Source organism: Coptis chinensis, chromosome 3, assembly GCF_015680905.1.
Source record: "Coptis chinensis isolate HL-2020 chromosome 3, ASM1568090v1, whole genome shotgun sequence".
In the NCBI taxonomy this organism is placed as follows: domain Eukaryota; kingdom Viridiplantae; phylum Streptophyta; class Magnoliopsida; order Ranunculales; family Ranunculaceae; genus Coptis; species Coptis chinensis.
Window position 1 is genome coordinate 1,939,638 of NC_141458.1, and position 22,227 is coordinate 1,961,864.

General features: G+C 37.3%; 2 protein-coding genes across 3 annotated transcripts; one reads left to right on the forward strand and one right to left on the reverse strand.

Annotated features, from left to right (window-relative positions):
- The first annotated feature begins 1,889 nt into the window (after positions 1-1,889).
- Positions 1,890-5,202, forward strand: LOC147507165 (uncharacterized). 2 transcript variants are annotated; one of them, XM_086599883.1, is made up of 3 exons: positions 1,890-2,708; positions 2,781-4,573; positions 4,663-5,202. In XM_086599883.1, exons 1-3 carry the CDS (start codon positions 1,963-1,965, stop codon positions 5,097-5,099), a joined length of 2,976 nt encoding a protein of 991 aa, XP_086456009.1. In that variant the 5' UTR covers positions 1,890-1,962; the 3' UTR covers positions 5,100-5,202. The 2 variants fall into 2 exon arrangements, with proteins under 2 accessions (XP_086456009.1, XP_086456008.1); XM_086599882.1 differs by having other exon boundaries at positions 1,890-4,573.
- Positions 5,203-5,514: 312 nt separating this feature from the next.
- Positions 5,515-10,220, reverse strand: LOC147507166 (hexokinase-1-like). The gene is given in 10 exon segments (XM_086599884.1): positions 5,515-5,925; positions 5,927-5,998; positions 6,262-6,343; positions 6,466-6,596; positions 6,694-6,792; positions 7,136-7,291; positions 7,912-7,986; positions 8,662-8,847; positions 8,933-9,083; positions 9,735-10,220. Coding segments are annotated over 10 exon segments (1,488 nt in total). The 5' UTR covers positions 10,007-10,220; the 3' UTR covers positions 5,515-5,661.
- Between the last annotated feature and the right edge of the window lie 12,007 nt (positions 10,221-22,227).

Consider the following 22,227-nt stretch of genomic DNA (forward strand, 5'->3'; position numbering starts at 1 on the left):
AAAAAATATATATAAAATTGTGAGTAGCCACATCAAATAGGATGCTACATTGCTATGAAGTAACAAAACTGATAAGATTCTTATGAACAAATTCAACGTGAACTATTTGTTACTTCAACCATGGCCTCTTTTAAAACTTGGATCATTAACTTTTTTATTTAAAATAGCCAATCTTTACCAGCCTGGAAAAACAGAATTTGATTTTGTGAGGAAATTTAATCAAGTTTCGCACCCAAACTTAGAGAGCATGGACTCAATATCCCGAAGTGCGGTTTTGAAATTTGTAGAGCACGGTTTAACAGAGGTTTTGGGAGCAAAACCGTAAAACAAGAAGACAAGTAGACGGTTTGTGTGACTAAGCCCCGAACATTACTTTACCACAATCAAATTGAGTCTTGTACTAAGTATCGTTTGAGGCCTTAATTACTGAAAGACCTTTGGACAAAAACTAAAAGAAAATAAAGAAAGGAGCAGGAGGAGTCGTCAACCAAATAGGTGAAAGAAAGTGATGTTATGTTGAAAGAATCATATTCCTTCTAGATACACAACAACCAGATACCAAATACATGCCTAAAAACTAAGTAGAGTGTAGACCGTAGAGTCTAATTTGGTTTATATCTACCTAATTCCGTCCATTCTTGATTAGATGGCGGCCAAATTTATATTATCTTCTCCCCCAAGTCTTCCAAAGCTATCTTGGGCTAAAAGCCTATATAACAATAAGTGGGATTGGAGAAAATAACGAAGCTATCTATACGCCTATACTGAGAGTGTGCGACTTTAAAGGAAGCACCGAATGCTGATACAGTAATACACTTTTTTTCAGCCAGCACACTGATCAAATTATGATTTTGATTTCTCAGAGCTTTGGATGTATATGGATTAATTAATAAATGAACCACATGTCCAATAGTAAATTTGCGGACGGTAAAAATTATAGAAATTATTCGTTAAAAACTTGAAACTTTGAATAATAATAAATTTAAAAATTCGGCTAAAAAAACGAAAAAAACGCTAAACATATCATTCGCCTTTTATACGCGTATAATAGGAAAAAAAATCATATATATTTTGTTGCATTATAAATTTAGAATATAATATTTTATCATAATTGTTCATTAACTACACATATATAATTTAATGTTTCATTTATATTTACTTACTAATATTTTAATTATTTTATATTCTTTAGGTATGGAAAATTCTAAATTAAATAGATTTTCAAAATTTTCTATTTTGAAGTGGCATCATTTTTTTTATAGTATGTTTTTTTTTTTTTTAAAAATACAGACCTTATTATTCGGCAATTGTAAGTCTGGATCATAGAATTTGTATATTAATTTTAGATATGAAATGTTCGTCTTATTATTCATATTATACGTAAAAATATATTAAACAAATATTAAGCACGAATTTCCTAGCTATGGGTCCAATCAGATATAGGATCCATGCAGAGAACTTCATCATCAAACATTTTCACATGTTTAATGTGAGTTTAGAGAGCGCGCTTCCCCAACTCCCGACAGTTTTTCCTTGTTCTGTCAGTTCAATACGACTGCTCCATCAGTCACCAACTACTAGTAGTAGCATATTGATCAGTTTCATTTCCATTTCTTGTACGTTTAGCTAGCTCTAAAAGTCATACAACGAAAAACATGGCTCCGATTGTACGTACACTCCAATTCTGTTCTACTTAAATTGGAACATAAACTCCATTGCCAGTTTTAGCAATCGTAATTTGCACGTGTAGAAAAGTTATTTGACTTAGCTTGAAGTTTATACAGACCATCAAATTCAACACTAATACAGTTAGTAAACAAGTAATTGTAAGAAGTCGTAAGCACTCATGCAGTTAACCAAACTAGAACATATATATAAGTGCAAAACAATAAGCTCATTCTCAGACAAGAACTACAAATGACTCCATACTAGTAACCAACTCTCCCTTTCTCCAAGTCGAAAATGTCTCCCTCCAACCTCCTCTACTTACTCCTTCTACTACTTTCTTCACTCTTTCAAGCAAAGTCTCTTGAACAAACTCAAAACCAAGAACTAATCATACTCCAAACCTTAAAACACCAATGGAACAATCCTTCTGCGCTGGATTCTTGGACACCCACATCGCCAATTTGCACTAAGTGGATTGGTATCACTTGCACTAATGGTTCAGTCACTCAACTCATACTTCCAAACATGAACATAACCGAAAAAATCTCGCCGTCCATTTGCAACCTTAACAACCTCACTCATATTGACCTCTCCTATAATTACATTTATGGTGAGTTTCCACTCTTTCTTTATAACTGTTCCAATCTCTACTCACTTGATCTCTCTCAAAACTACTTTGTTGGTCCCCTTCCGAATGATATCAACCGACTTTCTCCTAGTTTACAACACCTTAATCTTAGTTCTAACAACTTCTCTGGTGACATTCCAGTTTCAATAGGCCAGTTAAGTTCATTGCGGACTATGTATCTTTTTTCTAATCAGTTTAATGGGTCTTTTCCATCGAGTATTGGTAATCTTTCTTACCTGCAGTTGCTCGGGTTGGCTTACAACGAGTTCATGCCAACTAACATTCCAATGGAGTTTGGTAGATTGAAGAACTTGCAGTATTTTTGGATGGCACAGACTAATCTTATTGGAGAGATTCCAGGGAGCATTGGCGGGATGAGTAATATCAAACATTTGGATCTTTCAATGAATGAGTTGAGTGGGAGAATTCCTGATCCTTTGTTCCTGTTGAAGAACTTGACTTACTTGTATCTTTATGCCAACAGGTTGTCTGGAGAGATTCCTAGAAATGTTAAAACTGTGTACCTCACAGAAATTGATCTTTCCATTAACAACTTGACTGGAACGATACCGGATGATTTTGGGAAGCTTCAGTATCTAAGAAGCTTTGATATGTATGCTAATCAATTAGCTGGAGAGATACCGAGAAGCCTTGGCCTAATCCAATCACTGATACGTATTCGGTTGTTTATGAACAACTTGACTGGTGTTCTGCCTCCAGAACTAGGCCTTCATTCAAAGCTTGAAGCTATTGAAGTCTCGGATAATTATCTAACTGGTACTTTACCAGAAAACCTATGCGCAGGCGGAGTGCTGATAGGAGTGGTAGCTTTCTCAAACAATTTAAGCGGAGAATTGCCAAGGTCATTAGCAAATTGCCACAGCTTGAGAACTATCCAGCTTCACAGAAATAATTTTTCTGGTGAGATTCCGGCTGGATGTTGGTCTTTGAGGAATATGTCATCCATAATGCTAAGGGAAAATTCATTTTCGGGTGAACTTCCTCATACACTGTCATGGAACTTAACTCGGCTGGAGATAAGTAACAACAGATTTTCAGGTAAGCTTCCTTGTGGAATCAACTCATCGAAAAATATTATGGTCTTTGATGCAAGTAACAATTTGTTTTCTGGAGAAATACCCATGGAACTAACAGCTTTATCTAGCCTATTACTTTTGTCGCTCGATAGGAATCGCCTTTCAGGCCGAATTCCATCAGAGATAATTTCTTGGAAGTCATTAAACAGTCTAAACCTCAGTGGCAACAAACTTTCTGGTGATATCCCACCAACTATTGGCCTACTCCCTGACCTTCTTCGACTCGACTTGTCACAAAACCAACTTTCAGGTGATATTCCACCTGAAATAAGCCAATTGAGGCTCACCTTCCTTAACCTCTCTTCAAACAATTTGACAGGGAAAATCCCAGCTGCACTCGAAAACTTAGCTTATGTCAACAGTTTCTTGAACAACCCTGGCCTTTGTGATGATATCCGGAACCTCAGCTCTTGTATTTCTAAACCTGGAGCCATATCACACAAATCTTCGCCTTCATTACTTGCAATACTTCTAGTTCTTTCCGGAGTTATTGTTGTAGCTGTCGCACTATATTCCTCATTTTTCATTAGTAAGCGTTTGAAGGAAAAGCGTGCACAAGTACTTTCTACATGGAAACTGACCTCATTCCAGAAGTTGCACTTCACTGAATCGGACATTTTGTACTGCTTAACTGAGGACAATTTGATTGGAAGTGGTGGATCAGGAAAGGTTTATCGTATTGCTCTAAATCATTCTGAATTCATTGCGGTAAAAAGGATATGGAACAATGGGAAGTTGGACAATATGCGCGAGAAAGAATTTCAAGCAGAGGTCCAGATATTGGGAACAATTCGTCACTCAAACATAGTAAAACTGTTTTGCTGTATTTCTTGTGAGAGCTCAATGCTTCTTGTTTATGAATACATGGTGAATAGCAGCTTAGACCGATGGTTACACAAAAGAAAGAGAGAATCAATGGTTTCAGATTCAGTTAACCATGTTCTCTTGGATTGGCCTACAAGGTTGCATATCGCAGTTGGAGCTGCTCAAGGTCTTTGCTACATGCATCATGGATGCTCTCAGTCCATCATTCATCGTGATGTGAAATCCAGCAATATCTTGTTGGATGCCAACTTTAATGCTACGATTGCAGACTTTGGATTGGCAAAGATGTTGGTTAAGCATGGGGAGTCGGATACAATGTCTGCGGTAGCAGGCTCTTACGGATACATTGCGCCAGGTGAGTCTTATTTGAGTACATTTCTATATTTTATAACATACTTAAAGTTGGAAAATCGGCTAAACTGCAGTTGGTTGATTGAATTTCAGAGTACACTTACACAACCAAGGTGAATGAAAAGATCGATGTATACAGTTTTGGGGTAGTACTCCTAGAATTGACTACGGGAAAGGAACCTAATGATGGAGATGAGCACATAAGTCTTGCCGAATGGGCATGGCGTCACTTTAATGAGGAAAAATCTATAACTAATGCCCTGGACGAGGAGATCAGGGATCCATGTTATTTGCATGAAATGAGTTTGGTCTTCAGACTAGGGATCATATGTACCTGTGCTTTACCTTCAAAGCGACCTTCAATGACGGAGGTATTGCAAGTCCTACTCCGATGTGGCCCTCAGCAAATCAACAGACAGAAGAAAACCGAGAACATGCATGACGTCGATCCCCTCCTAGATACAACTAGTAGCTACCTTCTTTGCTACAAAGATAGTCACTTGGGATCATTGAAGTACGATTCCTTTTAGTTTTGTATGTATTATTGTTGGTTTTCCATGTATTATCCAGGGCTATACCGATTAGTAGGGTTGTCTCTGCAGAAATAATAGAAATAATTCAACTTGTGCACCAGTTATTCAGAGTTTAAGCCTGTTGACTATGGCCCTTTGTTGAAGAACTTCTACTAAAAAAGAAATAACCGTTATAATATTCACCAAAATCTCTGTTCTAGATATAGCGCACGTTCTGGAATATAGTCATAATATATAAGCACCAACCCTTGTTTATTCTCTGCAGTTCGCCAGTTCCTTGCACTATCAGATCAAAAACCAAAGTGCCATGGTTACACAATGTGAAGTTTGGAAGCAGTAGTGTTTGGCTGGAATACAAATTTGGTGTAGCTATGAGTCCCAAATATTGTGAGACACTGCTAATTACAGTAGTAACTTTAAAGATTAAAAAATGAAAACTAAAAAGAACAAAAATTTTAGGCAACACCTTATGGAAAAGATACAGAAACGGAATTTTTTTTTGACAAGATACAAGGTCGCTCTCACCATTTCAGGAAAGCTACTCAACCACTCTCTGACTCTAATCATTATACTGGGAATGGGAAGCTGCAAGAAGAGCAGCTCCAATGCCTGAGCCATCATTTGCTTGCTCAATGACAATGGTGTCTGCAACTCCCTCCCCCAGCAACTCTTTAATGGTGTCCTCCAAACACTTGCTGAACTCTGTGTAATGCTCAAATAATCCACCATCCATCGCTATTACAGTTCTCTGCTTCTCCCCCTCCTTGACTGTGTCTCTTCCGATTTTCTTCAGGATGCCTAAGATTCCAGCAGCAGAAAGACGAGGCTCCACGCGTTGCAACAATGTTGCAAAGCTCAACAACAACTTTTCTGGTTTTCAGGGATGTATTAGGAATCTGAAATATTAGGAAAAACAACAATGTAAATGGGGATCTTTCATCTGAGCACCAGTTGCTCTTCAGCAGTGTAGAAATTTCAAAATCGCTACAAGTCTTTCAACTCAAAAACAAGAAAATGCTGCACAAAATTTGGACTTTCACCCACTGTGAAAGAGATTCTCCGTGCATATACATGACAAATAATTGATGGTCACAACAGAATATAAGCTATTATGGTACGTGATAGAAATTTCATATAAGGTAAAGACCGGAATTTGTACCCCCAAGACATCTTTCAATTTGTTTCCCACCACTCTTAGATCAGGAGAAGTATCATGATGCATTGCAGACATTTCTGGGGTCCTGCAATATATACTCTAGTCAGATAGATTTGAGGCATATGGAAAAGTCTCAGAATAGGAAAGGCGATCGCAAAGGAGCATGTTATAAAGGAAATCTCACAGTGAAAAGAGAACATGGACTACCTCAATATGAATGGAACATTAAGTTTCGATGGAACAGTATCACCAAAAAAGGCAGCTTCTTCAGCCATCTTGCATAAGACTCTGCGCACAATATCCCCCAAGTACATTCCAGATATAATCTTCTCAAATATCTGTAAAATCAATTAAAACATTATTTAAATTTCAACAATCATGAACACATGTTCTGTACAAAAGCAATTAGATGGAAATAATCGTAAGCTTAAGTACCTGTTCGCCAACATTTAAACTCTCAAGATCCAGCGCATGATCGTACTCCGTTAGAGGAAGGTGTGATGATCTGAAGTTACCCCACTCCATGTTAATAACCTACAGTATCAGAAGGGAGATGCCTTAATGTCAGTTATCTATTATCAGGTGGTGGGTGAGATGGGAGGATACTGTTCCTTTATTCATTGTTTATAGAGGATGAGAAAAACCCAAATTCGGATCAAGACAAACATTCAGGAAGATGATAGCCATGAGCAGTCTGAAACCATCTCTCCTTGATATATGTTGAGAACATGAATAAATATTTATTTATCAGGTGTTGGGCAGTATGGAAGCATGTTCTTTTGTTCCACTTCATGTTTATAGAGGAAGAAAAAGAACACTAGATTTTGATCCAAATTAAACATTCAGAAAGATGATAGCCAGTAAGAAGACAACAAACCATCTCTCCTGATTTAGGTAGAAGACCATGCCACTTAGGAATCGCACTTGCGCGCTCCACATATGCCGCATTTGTTCCAGTACCTAAGATCACTGCCGCAATGACATCATTATTGTCGTATCTGCCTCCAGCTAACGTACCAATTGTATCGTTAACCTGCATAGACATTTTAAGTTAGGTATGTGCTGGTTGAATAATACAAAAAGGAATAGCGCCTATACCTACTGACCTGTAACACTCAATGATTAAAGGAGAACGGCATCACTTGGATTTCAACTCTAAAAGTATAGTGAAGAACAAGAAATAGACAGCATTTATTTAAGTATTTAACTTCATTTAAGCATTTAACTGATCCCAGGCATTCATAAAATTTGATATACCTCCTTTCTGGCAGTCTCTAACTGTGATTGATGGAATTGATAACTACGGTCATTGTACGTAAATTTCAAAAGAAAAACCTTACCCTGTTGTTCATACTTTCATTTATTTCTTTTATTATAAGCAACTTGACAGTATTTTAAAATAAGCTACGCTAAAAATGCTTAAAATACTGTCAAGTTGCTTGGAAAGATCTGTCAACTTGCTAGTATTTTAAGCATTGGAAAGATCTTTTGTCACACTTTCAAAAATAATTACAGAATAATGCCCAGACATTAAACTATTTCTTTTATACAGTTAAATGTTTATAACATTATTGCAAAGAAGGCAATTCAAACAGGCTAGAGGCTGCCCAATTCAAAAGAGTTGAAATAAGGAACAAATGGTGTTCGACTTACTAGCGCTGCGACACGCATATCAAGGCCCTTCTTTTCCACCGATTTTGTCAGTTGTGCTACCACATCTTGGTCAACCTAGTCATATAGAAACCAAGAAGAAACAGATCAGGAAAAAAAAGAGAGAGGGAGAGAAACAGATCAGGTAAAAAAAAAAAAAAAAAAAAGAAATAAAGAGAGAGATTCAGAAATGACTTTTGGGGAGTCCACTGAGTTCATTAACAAAGACACGAGAACGCACACTTTAGTATGTTGAACTTTGATTAGAACATCTAAGATATATCTTCATCAGAGGATCTTTTTCGTGTGCTTTTAATGAACAAATAATTAGAGGAATATAAAGTTACAGTATGGAATGTCTCGGCCTTATCATTATTTCAATGAAGATACAAAATAAAGGAAAAAGCCTCGTCCCGGGAATACATTGAACGCATCAACACAGGCTAACCATCAAAGAGTTTTATGTGGCAGAAGACCTAAAAGTGCCAAGAAGTCATAACTGTGCATTCATTGGTTCCTTCTTTTTAATTGATATCAGAAACAAGATATAGCCTATAGGTCCACTGATATGAACCCCTGTAACTTCTAACAAATGTGGAGAGGAGGAGGAGGGGGGGTCAATAATAAGTCGGACAATACATGATCCTACTCTCACTAAAATTGATCTATGTTTTCAGTTCACCCAACCAAAAAAAAAAGAAAAATTCACCGACTATCAAATAACGCAAGTAAGTCACAAGTAATCAGGATTACCGAGTCCTCTATGGAGAAGCCTTTTGTCCATCTAATAAGACTCCCTGAAGCTATAGATGTTTGCTTCACTGGAAATGAAAAAGTAAAACCCAATTCCCTCTGCCTACCAGGAGAAACATGAAAAAAACTATCGCCTTCTGTACCAACAAACTTTGCTAATTCTTCAGCAATAAAATCAAATAGTCCCTGAAACCATAACATCCAAAAGTTACGGGTGTGCTAAGAATATGATTGAAGAACTTGGTATTCAGTTATAGTTCTTCCTACTTACTTCAGAAGTTCCAACCATCAACTCAGGAGGTATTGACACTTCAGTAAATTCCTGTTTCACAACACGCCCTTCCTTTCCACCCAATTGCACACGTATAACACGGAAATTTGTTCCACCAAGATCCAATGCATAAAATAATCCATGCTCATCCCTAAAACAAAAAAAAAAATTGTAAAAAGATGAGCTTCTTATATCTAGGGCAGAAATTCAAAGCCAATAATAAGCAGAAGTTTGAGACACCGACAACTACATTACATAGAACACGTAGACATGGGCAAGTATACATATAGCGTGTAGAAGATGTTCTATAACATATCGATGCTAATTATACTAACACGGGACAATACAGAATCTAACTTGAAAGTTTTGACAATAAATCAATGCAGACTTACAGTTTTAAATAGATTTCCTCAAAATTCAACTATAACAAAATAAACTAACTACAGGTTATATACTAAACTTACGGTTTTATAAACAATCTAAAAACAGCAAAAGAGTTCCTTCACAAATCACAACTATAATTCCAGCTACGATTTTTCATATCAAATATCTCATAATTCACCTTATAATATAAAAAAACCAACTACATCTTATGTTGAATCTAGATAAATAAGTGGGTAAGAACAATAATTAAATTTGACTCCCAATGTAATTCCATGCATTGCTTAACAAAATCCAATCAAACTCTTCTACCAAAATTCAATTGCAGAGCTACAAATCAAACAGAAACTTAAAACCAATGAGAAGCATAATTAGCTAAACAATATTATTATATATAAATAAAATGATTGAATCTTGTTACCCTGTGGGCAGATTGTCAACATAGCTAATAAGCATCTTAAGTTTACTTCCACCTTCAGAAGCTAAACCAGCATGCATTTCAACAGTCATTGCATCAGCAACTTGTTTCAATTTCCCAATTGGTGTGTCACATTTTTCTTCAAAATCTTTCAATATTGCCATTGCTTTAGCCCACTTAGCTGAATTCTTCATTCTTCTTTGCACAATCAAAGCTGCTGCTGCACATACCGTTGCTGCACATATCACTGTTGCCCCTACTGCTAATTTCCCCATCCTTTTTCTTCTTCAAAAAATAAAAATCTCAACTTTGGACTAAAACAATCAATTTAAAAACACCCAAGTTTAATTCTTTATCTAGTAGATCAGCTTTCACGTTATTGACTTTTTTTATTATTTAAATCATTTATAGTGGTGATGGGGATGACGATGAATCTGCTGCATCAATGAAGAAGAGAGATTCTTGTAAGAGTCTTACCAGGGCATGCCTATTTTTGGGTCAGTGAAAGAATCTTATATATATATTTTTTTTTTTTATATATCTTGTTTTCAGTGCAACACTCAAACTCAAATTATCTCTAGAGTTGCACTAGTGCATGCCTCATAATACTATTTTCCAAATTTTTAGAAAATCAAATTAGAGGACGTCTAGAGTGCATCACGATGTCCGTGTGTGCAGGACATTTAGCCGTTCATAATATTTCTGTCTTGCAATATACATGAACCCCTGCCTATATGAGTGGCCCAAAAGCCTGCGTATAGGTATACTCTGCACACACTAGATTTTTGCATCAAATTAACTAGAGTCTGCCTCAAAATTAGCATATTATGCAACTGAAAATGTGGGTTGCTTACTAATATTTTTCTTGTTATTATCTGGTTGAGAATTTTAACAACTGGTTTAGGATATAATTGACTATATTTGGTTGAGCCAAGTGGCGGTATCCATGCACACCAACTGTTTCTATATGTAGACCATCTGGATGATTGGAGAAAATAAAAATCAAAGCGAATTAAATGTGCATTGAACACAAATTGGATTCTTTAAAACGTGGAAATAAAAATAGTCAAACCTTTATTTATGGGGGTGGGCTATTCTGTGATGCACTATTTCACGTTGATGAATGTTAGGAGGCAGCCAGGCATATATACTAAAATCACAATCTCTGTCTTCAGATTTCATGATTTTGTATGTATATTTTCAGAATCAAAGACAACAATGTGTCGTCCTTTTAGGTGGCATGTATGCAACAGAAAAAGATGGTTTGTATGCTTGCATTTCTCAGTTTTATGGATATTTTCTGACACTTGGTATAATCATACGTGCAAGACCGCAAGGTGCGCAAAACTACAAAAGATAAGGACTACGTAATAGCAAAACAAATTTTTGTCCAGAAAGACGCATGGCACGACTTTAACGGTATTGGAGAAAATTTTCGTAGACAGGACTAACTGACGCTAGCTATTGGGCCCTTCTGAGATTTGACCAGCCCAGTATTGTATGGGGCACAAGCAGGTAGAAAGAGTCGGGGAAATGGAGTTTGAACCTTAATTTATTTATTATTACCTTTTTTTATAGATAAAATGAAGACACTTCCAAAACCATGAAGAGCTCTTTACAGTCATTACATCCATACATCAACTAATCAGCGACCTTGCCGTAAAATGTGGAGGGACTTACCGGCCCCTAGCCGCAAATACATAAGCAATAATGTTCGAGTCTCTAGAAATGTAAAAGAAATTACAATGATCAAACAAATAGATAGTATAGTAAATATCATATGCGACTGATCTAGCTTTCCAGGATAAATTTGTTCCTTTTTGCTCTAGGACTTCTGCTAGGTATTTGTAGTCCGTCAAAATGGCGACACATCAGAGTTGCAAACATCGACACAAGTCTACTCCTCCTCGGATGGCTCGTGTTTCTGCCTCTTCCGAGTCAGCGACACTGGTTCTGTCATGTCCTGCTCCAATATAATATCCAAAGTTATTCCATATAGAAAAACCGAGGCCTGTCTGGTTAGTGTTACTATTTCAGGAGTCATTTGTAAGGTAGTAGCAGTCATTTTCTATCTCAGGGCAACGGTCTATGTAATTGCTTTTAGCATAAGGTTATTGTTTGTTAGTGATGAAGGTTGAATCTCTATGAATTATATTAACTGCATCTATTTGCCTAATATTAAAAATTAGATAATTTCTACTGGTCCATATTGAAAACATGGTAGAAGCAAGATTACTCAGAGTGTCTCTTATCTCAGTTTTATTTTTTATTCTAGCGATAATGGTGGTTGTTGTATGCAGATAAAAGAAAACAATAGAAAACAAGGAATGAGAATAAATTAATAACCAAAGGCGCGGATTAAATGGTAAGGAAAGACAACAATTTTTCCTCACAAATCAAACAAGGTAAGGTGGTCGGTTCGAGATAGGATCACACTTCCATAGTAAACTCTAAGAGATAAAGACTCATCCTCAAACTCTAAAGAGATAAAGACTTCGTCATCCTCATCCTCAAACTCTATTTGTGAAACCGATTAGACAATCAAACTAGTCTTTAGAAATACTCCTTCAAATGGGTGATAATGTAGGTAAGGGTATTTGATTCCAATGGTTCCTTTTTAGAAACATACCGGACTAGGACTAGTAAATTTAACCCTTACAAAGATGGAAAAAATCCATAAGGGATTATATTTCTATTCCATAGGTTTTCTCTTGTGGCAAGGTTGTTGCTAATGGCTTTCCAAAAAAAGAGTTTTACTCTTTTTGCTGTGTCCAGGTTCCATGAGTGATTCCAAAATTTTGGATTGTGGTTGTTGTTGTCTTATGTGTTTTTGCTTAGACTTGTAAACAGATTTCACTGTTAGTTCACCGTCCTTTTTACCCATCCATCTTATGGAGTCAACAATATGCTCGTTGTGACTGAGCGATATTTTCATGATTTCTGTCACAATACATGGGAGAAAGATATTGTGTAGAGCGGTTATTCTCCAAGTTCGAGTTCCACTATCAATTAGGTATTCCACTCGCTGATATGGGCTTGCGCGTGGAGGCCCTATTGGTTTTCTACTTGGTAAGGTTGGTATCCGCAGATCTAGCCATATGTTGATGTTTCTTCCTATTCCGATATGCCAACAAAGTTGGGAAAGGATATCATCTCTTGCTTTGATAATGTCTTTCCATATCTTTGAGGCACATTTTGGGTATGTAGCTCTAACCATTGATTTTCCACATGCATATTTCTTCGAGAGACTAATGGCCCATGGTTTTTCAGGCTCTTTGATTATTCTCCAGAGTAATTTTGCTTGCAGAGCAGTGTTATGATGTGAAGCAAGTCGAACTCTTAGTCCACCACACAACCTTGGTTGGCAGATCTTGTTCCAAGATGTGTAATGCACCTTATTTGTATTGTTGTTTATTTGTCCCCAAAAGAAGTTTGAGTTTACGGAATCTAGGTTTTTTTTAATTGAAGTCCAAAGAGAATTCGATAGGTTAAAGGGTAAGTTTTCCAGTTTGAGAAAGGAGTTTTGCTCTCCACCCTTCCATTCTTCTCCATCTAAAAAAAATACCTTTAACTATAAACTTATAATGTTTTTTTGAAATCTAGTTGTTTCAACGTTTAAGCTAGTTGATTTGTGTGTTGTGATTAGTGATTTAAGATGTGAGAAAACATCTTATTCTCTCATGACAAACACTCTTATCACTTTGCAATCTACTTTTTCATTTTTTCAATTATAAGTTATTGATGATTGAATAATAATTAGGTCGATTTCGACACTGATTTGACAAGCAATTCAACAACAATTGAATTTTCCCTTCAAATGTTTTAATTTTATGTTAATCAATCGTGTGATTTATCTCGATTTCAATATTATTGTCGTCGATGATATTTTTAAATTGGGACTTTAAAGTAGTAGTTCGATACACATGCAAACGCTACTATGTATGTGTATACCAACATGCAAACATCATTACTCATGTGTATAACACGCGCACATGCCAATACTACTATATATGTATATATCACACATGCATGCACTATTATGCATGCATAAGTATAACACACATGCAAACATTATAATGCATGTGCATTAAACACATACATACGCCTCTTTGTATGTAAATTTGTTGCTAAAATATGAATTTCCCATTCTCCGTAATTACATTTGATTCCCAAAAATTAGTAGAGAGAGATGAATAAAAAAATAAAAGAGAAAAACGGTCAAACAAAATTGAGACATGTTTTTGCTCAAAATCATCATTTGGAGGGCAGAAATGTCATTGAAAAAAATTGTCCTCTAGCCATAATCATATACTGGCCCTAACTAAAACCAAAATTAAAACTTAATATTGTCCTATCGGGAGTTCTTTGTTACGGAATTCACATCAAAATATCAAATGCAACTACGCATGCTACATGTAAGCTGACAATCCGATAATGTCCACCAAAATTTCAATATATCCCACTCATTCTCTTTTACCTTCAAAGATGTACAGTAATGTTTTATTTATTTTACGCGAATACGAACAAAGAGGATATCTGTTTAATTAAAAACATGGATGTCTTTTAAGGTTGTTTTAATCATTGTTCAAGATTCCAAACGGAATTTCGGAATTCCACCGGATATTTCGGTTTTTAAAAAACCATAAAATACAACATAGGATCGAAATATTAATCATTCTGAAATTTGGTTGAAATCAAAATTTGACATGAGTCGAAATATGATCAATTTCGGTTTTTGGATTTGTCGGAATTCCAAAATTTTGAAATCCCGAACTATGGTTTTAATTGGCTGTTCATGTTGTCCCTTCTAGCATTGCAAAATTTGCAAGATTGCACTTCAAAATAACAATCTTGGTTGTATCTTGTATCACAACTCACAACTTGTGCAGTTTAATATGCGATTAATAACCAATTAATAGGCGCATATGCACTATAAGCTACTTGGCCGATACGATTAGCAGAAAAAATCCCGATCTAAGCGGGATCAATTAATAGCCCGATTTATGCCGATTAATAGGACGATTTAGAACAAATAAGTGTTAAAAAAGCGGTGATTAATAGGTCTAAGGGTTTGTTGTTTTATGTTTTTCTCAAAACATGGTTTGTATATATAAAGTTATACAACAAAAGACCTATGATATATAAAACCCAATTTAAACCAACTTTTCCATGATATAATTTTAGCGGAGTCATTGACGCCTTTGTGTTTTTCATATTTTATATATTTTTTATTTAACTTATATTGACCAGTTGTAAGTACCATCCATTCTACACTATAGAGCACGTGTCCACAAGGTAGGACGTCTTACTTCAGCTCGTCCCACAACATCAGATCGTACCAACGACCTAACACCCAAGTCGTTACCAGCAGCAGTTACATCCATTCATGGAAAGATATCAACTAGCGCAATCCTGGAGCTCAGTCAACGCAACAATCAAGGAGTCATTTACTTTGTAACATCAGAGTAATGGCGAATCATCAAGATAGCATACAAGATGGATCTGCAATCTATAACGGTTCAAGCACACATCTATAAATAGAGAGGGATGAACTACGTAAGGCTTGATTCAAGTTTACCCCGAGAAACTTAATACGTAGGCAACTCTTATCCCAAGAAGAGTGCAGCCATTTTCAATCCAACAAATCATCAGGTCGTAGTCCCAAAATAACCAACATCTACATTAGCGCCGTCTGCCGGTTCGTTTCCTTAAGAAAAGAACAACCACTCTTTTCTCAAGCCCACGAAGCTGGTCAGAAAAACCACAATGGAGCCCAACCTACAAGCGTTGGCAGACCAGATGAAGACACTTTAAGAAGCCTTCATCACTTTGCAACAAGAAAACCAGGCAATGCGAGAACAGACCAACTCCAACGCCAACAATGGCACCACAGAAGTCGGGGAGCACAACACTGTTGCAGCCCTAACCAACACCACTAATCAGTATTTAGAAGACTTCGCGCAAAAATTAGAGAAGTCAAGCGAAAGAGCCAGCGCGATCCAGATCGCTCAAAAGATGCTAGAGACGTACAAAGCATCACCATTCATCCAAGATATCCGAGACAAACAACCTCCTTCAGAGTTCATCCAACCAAAGTTCCCGTTGTACGACGGTACCTCCTGCCCAGGCGAGCACGTAGCTCGCTTCAGCCAAATCCTAACACTCTACAGTCATCCTGACTACGACTACCTGAAGTGCAAACTTTTTCCAGCCAGTTTAAAAGGAGCAATAGACTGGTTTTACACACTCCCTCCAGATTCGATTAACAACTTTGACAGCCTTGCTGAGACGTTCGTAGCATAGTTCGTCCACAACAGAAAGAAGCGCGCCGACCTGGACTCCTTGTTCCAGCTCAAACAAGCTCATGGCGAAACAATCCGAGCCTTCCTAGGATGTTTTAAGAAGGACCTCCTCTCGCTGGAGTTAGGACTTAGTGATTGTTTTGCAATTTTTGCGTTCACAAACGCCCTCTTAGACGACTCCGACCTAGCAGGGTCCCTCATGCACAACAAGTCAGACACCTCAGCCGACCTGTATCACAGGGTCGACAAATACATCAAGTACAAAGAATGGATGGCCAAGCGCAAAGGCAAAGAGGTCCTCGCAGTTAGCAACGAGCTAGACCCCAAGGAAAGCAAGCAATATTCAAACAACAACAACAACAAGAGATCCAACGCCAGCAAACCCTCATACACAAAGAGGGAATTCTCCAACTTCTCCAGGACGCCAAGTCAAATCCTGAAGAAGATATATACAGTGTCGTACTTCAAACCAAACATCAACAAGGTGATAGCCATACAAGAACATCCATACTACTATTTCCACAAACTCCACCACCACGACACTAATGATTGCTGGAGCCTCAAGCACTACCTCCAAGACCTAGTGGAGGAAGGCAAATTAAAAGAGTTTTTGCCAGAAGGCGATCTGAGGCACAAGCTGGATGCCAAACACCACAGAAGCAGGAGCCGCAGCAATGAACGACCTACCAACAATAGAAACAGAAGCAGGAGAAGATCAACTTGACGATTTAAGTCTCCAGGTTGGTCAAGGCACAACAGGAGACAACACTCCTCCTACCAAGATGAGGACAAAGTAATCAACATGATTACAGACACCTTAAAAGACGAAACCTCAGGTCGGGAGAAACGCAAAAGAGTGGGAGCAATCCAAGAAATCTACCACCTCTCACACAAAGCCGAGATGATAAACTCCACCGACCCCAAGAAGACAACAACAATTGCATTCATAGAAGAGGATCTAGACAAGGTGTGCCTACCTCACAATAATGCCTTGGTAGTGCATGTCAAAATTAACGGTTAGACAGTCAAAAGAGTCCTCATCGATCTAGAGAGCTCATGTGACATACTATTCTATCAAACATACAAGGACATGCACCTGCCAGACTCAGTGAAGATAGAATCCAATGCACCGCTCTGTGGGTTCAACGGAGATCGTACAGATGTCATCGGAGATGTAATCCTACCAGTCTCCATTGGCAAAAAGAGGACATGGTCAAAACTTCAACACGATTAAGTGTGATCAATGTCAGGTCGTCCTACACTGCTATTCTAGGATGCCGTTGGATTCACAAAATCCAAGCAATTCCATCAACCCTACACCAGGTCCTACGATATCCCGGTCCCAGAGGCATCATGGAGCTCAGAAGCAACCAACTGGAAGCTCACCGATGCAATTAGGTCAACACGACGACCTTACCTAAACCTCAGGTCATTGAAGCCAAGACGTCCCAAAAAGGTAAGATCCTCAAACATCCAGCCCCCCAGCAACGGCATCAAACAAGCTCAATGGAAAACAAGCTCAAATAGAATCAGGAGAAAAAGTCAATTTGGGCACAACTGAAAAACAAAATTTGTGTATGTAGGGCTGACTTAGACCTCAAGCTCAAGGAGCAGCTTGTCAAATTTCTATCTCTCAATAAAGATGTTTTTGCTTGGTCGTATATCGATATGCCAGGAATCAACCCTCAGGTCGCTTGCCACAAGTTAAATGTAGATCCAACTGCCAAGCCTATCAAACAACGACCTAGAAAACTAGCACTCAAGTTTCAAAAAGCCATCAACAAAGAGATAGAAAAGCTCAAAAATGTTAGATTCATCAAAGAAGTCAAGTACCCAACCTGGCTTGCCAACATAGTAGCCGTTCCAAAGAAGAATGGTCACGGATTGTAATCTCTGCAAAAACAAACCAAATAAATAAGAACATCCAAATTATAATTTACAACACACACATTACGACCTACCACGAGGTTGTACAACACGTTTATCAATCTCCAAACCAGGCGGGCAATATCTACCTACAGCCAATAATGGCTTACGCCCCCAGTCCTCCTTGCTCACCCCCACAATAACATAAGACTTCCCCTTATAAACATGAAAACTAAAGTTCATAGCACCCGACTTCCTCATAACAAAGTGCTCTGTTACACGTTTAAACATATGTTGTAGCCCCTGTCATTCAATAGGTCCAACACATGGAGAATCCTCCAATTGTTCCCCACGAGCTGACAAGGGGTTTTCCCCAAAAAATTCAAAACTTCCACAGTAAAATGGGAAAAGGGCAGCCTCATCCCAGCCTTCATCTGCCCATAACAAACAACTACTCCTTTACCCCAAGGAACGTGGTCGTTAGTCGGTATACAAATTCTTCCCCAACCAAACTCCTTCCTCAAAGCGGCATTACAATTCATTGACTTAGGCTTCCTCTCATCCACCGTCTCCAACGAGAAAGGCGACGAAGCCTCATTACCACTACCAACCCTCTCCTCAGTTTCTTCACTTACAATTCTCTTTCTCCATTCATTAACTTCAACTTCACCACTCAAACTATCACTAGTCATAGACATTACACAATCAAAAAAAGAAAGAAAGCTCAAATTTTTAAAGTTGAAAGACGAACCTGATTCAAGAAGGAAGATAAGTTTTTTCTTTTTTCTTTTTCTTTTTCTTTTTCTTTTTTCTTTCACTCTAGATTCTTTTTTCCTTTGGTTGAAAAGTGAACAAACAAAAATCTTCTATAAGTCAAAAACCCCTCAACTGCCCAAACACCTCGAGACAATCAAAACATTTTGTGTTCCCAAAACTTAAATTATTACTCGCCCACAAATCGCCGTAACTCCAGGCCCACGAATCCAGCCCAACAGTTCCCGCACATTCCCCAAAATCTAAATTCAAAACAAACCAGCTGTCAGACACGTGTTTTCAAACTTTACTTTTAAAACCGTTCTTGTTCCACGCAACAGCTGTCCAAAGAACAAATAAAAAGTAAAGGGGGCTGTGTAAGTACCCTCCGTTTTACACTACAGAGCACGTGTCCACAAGGCAGGACGTCTTACTTTAGCTCGTCCCACAACATCAGATTGTACCAACGACCCAACACCCAGGTCGTTACTAGCAGCAGTTACAGCCATCCATGGAAATATATCAACTAGCGCAATCCTGGAGCTGAATCAACGCAACAATCAAGGAGTCATTTACTTTGTAATATTAGAGTAATAGCGAATCATCAAGATAGCATCCAAGATGGATCTGCAATCCATAACGGTTCAAGCATACATCTATAAATAGAGAGAGATGAACTACGTAAGGCTTGATTCAAGTTTACCCTGATAAACTTGATATATAGGCAACTCTTATCCCAAAAAGAGTGTAGCCATTTCCAATCCAACAAATCATCATGTCGTAGTCCCAAAATAACCAACATCTACACCAGTAGACTATCTAATTAGGCTATGATTGCATTTTGGTGATTGTTGGATATGTTTCTCATTTTCATTTCACTTCAATATGCATTTAGCTAATAGTTATTTGTGGCATGTGTTATAGATTACTTATGGGAATGGAAAATCTTATTTAGAATTATCACCTGATTAGTTTCAGATTAATCCCCGATATATTCTGATTACTAGACCTAATCGCTATGCACTCCTTAATCGTCTGATTACTAGACCTAATCGCTATGCACTCCTTAAGTGATTAGCTAACGCTTAAACTGCACAGCTCACAACAGTCACAATCATACACAAAAATATTGAAATTTACAATTCCGACAATATGAAAACCTATATCTTTTTGGCAATATCCGTGCTTTTGAGCTGAAAAATTGATTGAATTGGTAAATGGTAAATGGTAAATGGTAAATTGGTAATATGATAGTGAAATCAAGGTGAGTTCAGTAAATGAAGATATGAGAATGGGCTGTTCTGACCGGTCACCGGGAGTAGCTTTAGCAGTACGTGCATGGGACAGTCTAGTGTTAAAATCCAGGTTGTCCTTGTTCGTGTTCTTTGTCGTTTTTTGCTTTCCCGGTCCCATCTGCAAATATGATAATTTCTCAATTTTCTTCATTTCTTACTGACCCACGTGCGGGTCTTAAATTTCCATTTCACTATTTATTGCTTCCAATCAATCAGTGAGTTGATGACTTCACTATTTACAGAGAAGTTCCGAAAAGTAGACTTCACTTCACTATTTAAAGAGAATTTCGACACCTTAAAAAGCTTCCCACATGTGCAGTTTAAGCTCCTACTAATCCCCGCTTAATCAGTGCATAACGGCTATACGTCTCCGACCAATCCAATCAAGAAAAAATTTAGAAATCTGAACGGGTGCTATAAAATGGGCAATTTTTTCTGCTTAATTGACAATTAATCAGAAAATCAGTATAAAAAAACACCGATTAATAAGTTTACAGGTTTTGTTTGTTTGTTTTTTTTTTTATTTAAGTCCATAAAAAAACCCAAAAAAAAACCCCCACAAATGACGAATCTATATATTGAAATTTTTTGAGAAAAAATAATCAAAACCGTAAAAAATGAAAAATCATTAAAGAAAATTTTTAGGCCAGTTAACACTCCACCACTCAGGTTTGTGGTTTTTATTTTAAAATGAAAAATCATTAAAGAAAATTTTTAGGCCAGTTAACACTCCATCACTCAGGTTTGTGATTTTTTTATTTTATTTTATTTTATTTTAGATTGTTATATCACTTATATATGGCATATGTATTATAAGTTAATTAAGACGATTAATTTCAATTAATCTCCAATTAATAACTATAAACTCTTAGAGCGATTTGCTCCCGATTAACGTTTAAACTATATAGTATCCCAGTTGAAGTGTTCGACTTTGGTGAAAATTGAAAAGTTTTAAGATTTCAGCTTGCGGAATTTTGTAAATTCTAGAAGATTGTCCACCCCTGAGGTACTGGACAACTGCTGCTGTACGGCAATGCTGCGTAGCCAGTTGTTACATCGTTTATGACTAAGTCAACGTTTCAATTTCAGTTCATAGGCACATTCTAATCATAAAAATTTGAGCCGATCACATGGCCTTACGTGTATATTAAAAAGAGCAGGTATACATACAGTTTAATTCTCATGTCCTAAGTTTCCATACTAGGTAGTAGGTAAAGCCCTAATGAGCAATGACTAAAAATACGTTTCACAAGAGTGTGTTACGTAGGTGATTCTAAACAAACATGATGCAAATTGAACCAAACCCTATGTCTTGTGCCAATGTACAATCCATGCTACAATGAACATTGAGGGACGCTGCGCTCAATATTGACCGAATCAACAAGGTGCTATCAATGTTCATCACCAAACATATTCCCCATTGCAGCCCAAGCTAGGACGGTGGAATGGTGCCGCGGTCTCTAAAAAGCGAAGGAATTAGCTGGTCGAATCTGAGACTCTGAGTGACCATGTTATCAGTTAGCTGCCAATCATACCCTTTTGTCTGGTCAGTATCTTCTTTCACTTTCATTATTGTTTTTCTTTTCCTTTTCCGTTCTTTACTTTGCTTTGGTTAACAATTAAATTAAATTCAGGCCCTTAAACCCTTGAACAAAGTACAGTGAAAATAAATGAACAGTGATATTGTCATTCTTCCAGACCTGTCATGGTCTCAAATAACATACAGAGTTTTGTGATAATACAACATTTTCTTATATAGTTGAATTTGTAATTAGTAAATTAAATATATGAAAGATGAGATGGGTAGTTTAACGCCACTTTAACAACATAAATGACCACTTTAGACTATAGTTGCTGTTTCTAATTAACCACTGCCGTTCATGATCCACTCCACGAGCACAAGTAGTCCTCTGAGGAAGGATGTGCGACCACTGACCACCTTAGCATATATATACACTTTAACTGACGCAAATACTGGAAAAAGATAAATCAGAACTCAGAGCTTGTAGATATAGTCGATCCAGCCGTGCATGCAATTACTTTTAAATGGAGTGTGTTCTTATTGATTTGGATACAACTAACCCACGTGATCCAGCACAAAAAAAACGTCCGAAAAAGTCGACTTTAATTGGTGTATTACAATAAAGTAATGAGTCAAACTCTCTCTCATCTCTCTCCTCACCAGCCAATCACAACTGACTTTGAAACCTACAACCATCAAACAATCAATTGTTTTTGCGCCTATAAAGTCTTAGGTACTTAGAAATATCTAAATTTACA

Excerpts from the sequence above, each read along its gene's own strand:
- LOC147507165 (XM_086599882.1), top strand. The coding sequence starts at position 1,963 with ATGTCTCCCTCCAACCTCCTCTACTTACTCCTTCTACTACTTTCTTCA. Across the intron at positions 4,574-4,662 it reads TTACGGATACATTGCGCCAG|AGTACACTTACACAACCAAG; the intron begins GTGAGTCTTATT and ends ATTGAATTTCAG.